Below are 3,412 nucleotides of genomic sequence, written 5' to 3'. Positions count from 1 at the left end.
ATTGTTGTGTCTTTATTGTCATTTGTCTCTAGGTATTTTTTGATTTCCTCTTTGATTTCTTCAGTGATCTCTTGGTTGTTTAGCAGCATATAGTTTAGCCTCCATGTGTTTGTAATTTTTACAGTTTTTTGTTTCCTGTAATTGATGTCTCATCTCATAGCATTGTGATCAGAAAAGATGCTTGATGTTTCTATTTTCTTAATTTTACTGAGGCTTGATTTGTGACCCAAGATGTGATCTATCCTGGAGAATGTTCTGTGTGCACTTCAGAAGAAAGTGTATTCTGTAGTTTTTGAATGGAATGTCCTATAAGTATCAATTAAGTCCATCTGGTCTAATGTGTCACTTAAAGCTTGTGTTTCCTTATTTATTTTCTGTTTGGATGATCTGTCCATTGGTGTAAGTGGGGTGTTAAAGTCTCCTACTACTATTGTGTTACTGTCGATTTCCCCTTTTATGGCTGGGAGCATTTGCCTTATGTATTGAGGTGCTCCTGTATTGGGTCCATATATATTTACAACTGTTATATCTTCTTCTTGGATTGATTTCTTGATCATTGTGTAGTGTCCTTCCTTGTCTCTTGTAATGATCTTTATTTTAAAGTCTAATTTGTCTGAAATGAGTATTGCTACTCCAGCTTTCTTTTGACTTCCATTTGCATAGAATATCTTTTTCCATCCCCTCAGTTTCAGTCTGTATACTCATGATTATTTTCAAGTTGCTCATCTCTTAATTTCAAATGGATTTCGAACATCTTTCATTTGTACTCTCCTCCTCTCATGATTACTGTTTTTTAAATATATTTTTTAATTAATTAATCTATTTATTTATGTCTGTGTCTTAATTGTGGCACATGGGCTTCATTGTGCCATGTGGGATCTTTCATTGAGGTGCACAGGCTTCTCTTTAGTTGTGGCATGTGTGTTTTTTCTCTAGTTGTGGCACATGGGCTATAGGGCACATGGGCTCTGTAATTTGTGGCATGTGGGCTCTCTATTTGTGGCAGATGGGCTTAGTTGCCCCATGGCATATGGGGTCTTAGTTCCCTGACCAAGTGTTTAACCAATGTCCCCTGTTTTGCAGAGTGGATTCTTTACTGCTGGACCACCAGGGAAGTCCCTCATGATTACTGGTTTTGATATCATATTTGTGTATGGATGATTTCCTAACTTTGCTGTATGTTTGCCTTTACTGGTGAGCTTTCCCATTTAGTAATTTTCTTGTTTCTAGTTGATGCCTCTTCTTTTCTGCTTAGGAAAGTTCCTTTAGCATTTGTTGTAATGCTGGTTTGGTGATGCTGAATTCTTTTAGCTTTTGCTTGTCTGTAAGGCTTTTGATTTCTCTGCCTTGCTTGGTGGAATATTCTTGGTTGTAGGTTTTTCCCTTTCATCACTTTAAATATATCATGCCATTCCCTTCTGGTCTGCAGAGTTTCTGCTGAAAAATCAGCTGATAGTCTTATGGAGGTTCCCTTGTATGTTATTTGTTGCTTTTCCCTTGCTGCTTTTAATATTTTCTCTGTCTCTAATTTTCGTCAGTTTGCTATGTGTCTTGGTGTGTTCCTCCTTGGGTTTATCCTGCCTTGAACTCTCTGTGTTTCCTGTACTTGGGTAACTGTTTCCTTTACCATGTTAGGGAAGTTTTCAGCTATTATCTCTTCAGATATTTTCTCCGGCACTTTCTCTCCCTCTTCTACTTCTGGGACCCCTATAATGTGAATGTAGGTTTGTTTGACTTTGTCCCTTTGGTCTCTTAAACTGTCCTCATTTCTTTTCATTGTTTTTTTTTTCTTTCTTTTTTTCTTTCATAACTGAGATTTTATTGGTTGTTTTAAGGATCAGTACACAGATATTTCAATTTGTACACAATTCTTAACATACGTACCAAAAATCTAAAAAATTATGTAGTTGTGATTCTTTTCTGAAGTTATTCCAGTGACTTTCCAGCTTAAAATTTGGAGGCAAATTTTCCTTAACAGGATATCAAGTACCAATATCTTCAAATATTGATATGCTGTTACATCTGAAGTCCCACTAATTCACAATTTAATATCATATACACTACACACTCCAATTGTCAGTCATTCACAGCACATTAACAAAGTTACTAGAAGAACTGGACTACCACAACAAAAGATGTTACAGGGTGCACAAAATTCTGACCAGGAGAGCAGAGATCAAGGAGTGAGTAATTTGCTTTAGGAAACAATTCTGCCAAAAACAGAGGAGCAATTTAAAGTGTTCAAGACATTAAATGCACAACTGACTCCAAACTGCCATTTAGTGTGCTTTGTATTATAGGATATAAAAGCTACCCCCCATCTATGGAATGTTAAGCTGACACCCAAGACAATCAAAGCCTCCCATATTCAATATCCCACTATCTTCTGGTTGTACCAAAAAATAAACAACCAGCAAATGATTTCACCTCTTAAAAAAAAGCATTTACACTTAAAAAATGGGATGAGGTGGGATTCCCTCCTTATTTTTAAAAATGTTTCTAGAGCTACTAAAAAACTTGCATTTACAAAATAGTTGATAAAAATATTCCTCTGGATTGTACAAGAAGGGAGACAGGGACCACTGAGTACCATGTGTGTGATATTAATCCAACTTGGCTTCTTTCTCTCCTGCTTCATCAGAGGCTGGGCTCTCCTCGTTTTTAGTTTCTCCGTTTTCTGCAGGTAAGTCTTCTTTAGTCTCTTGGTTAGCCACTTCGGCCTGTTTTCCCTTTGCTCCCCTTTTCCCTTTTGTTTGCACCTTTTTGTCTGATGATTTATCCTTTCCCGCCACCTTTTTTGGCTTCGTCTCCACTTTTGCGGGAGCCGGTTTAGCCGACAACCTCGCCGATCTCCTCTTGGGCTCCTCCTTCGCCGCCCCCTCGGCGGATCTGAGCTTCCTCTTGGGCATTGTGGCGGCAGGGCGGGCGTGTGCCGGGTGCCTGCGGGCCGTGGTGCGCCAAGAGCCTTCGCGGAGCTGGGCTGTCTGGCCGCTGCCGCTCCTCCCGCTGCCTGAGCTGCTGGGACCCGCGGCGGGGGCGGTGGGAGAACTGGATGGAACCGGATTGGGAGCCCCTGTTTTTTTCTTTATTCTGTTCTGAGCCACCAGTTTCCACCACTCTGTCTTCCAGCTTACTTATCCATTCTTCTGTCTCATATACTATGCTATTGATTTCTTCTAGTGTGTTTTTCATTTCAATTATTATATTCTTCAACTCTGTTTTGTTGTTTATATTTTCTAATTCTTTGTTAAAAACTTCCTGAAACTTCTTACTCTGTACATCCATTCTTTCCCCAAGTTCTTGGAGCATCTTTATGATCATTCCTCTGGACTCTTTCTTGGGTAGGTTGCCTATCTCCACATCACTTAGGTGTTCTTCTGGGGTTTTATCTTGTTCCTTAGTCTGGAACATA

General features: G+C 39.4%; 1 protein-coding gene across 1 annotated transcript; it reads right to left on the bottom strand.

Annotated features, from left to right (window-relative positions):
- Positions 1-2,603: 2,603 nt before the first annotated feature.
- On the bottom strand, positions 2,604-2,944 carry LOC130845990 (non-histone chromosomal protein HMG-14-like). Its single transcript, XM_057723903.1, has one exon. The coding sequence runs from the start codon at positions 2,907-2,909 to the stop codon at positions 2,604-2,606; it is 306 nt and encodes a 101-aa protein (XP_057579886.1). The 5' UTR covers positions 2,910-2,944.
- Positions 2,945-3,412: the final 468 nt, after the last annotated feature.

The sequence above is a fragment of the Hippopotamus amphibius genome, chromosome 2 (genome assembly GCF_030028045.1).
Source record: "Hippopotamus amphibius kiboko isolate mHipAmp2 chromosome 2, mHipAmp2.hap2, whole genome shotgun sequence".
Classification (NCBI taxonomy): Eukaryota; Metazoa; Chordata; class Mammalia; order Artiodactyla; family Hippopotamidae; genus Hippopotamus; species Hippopotamus amphibius.
This window is presented reverse-complemented; position numbering and strand designations above follow the sequence as displayed.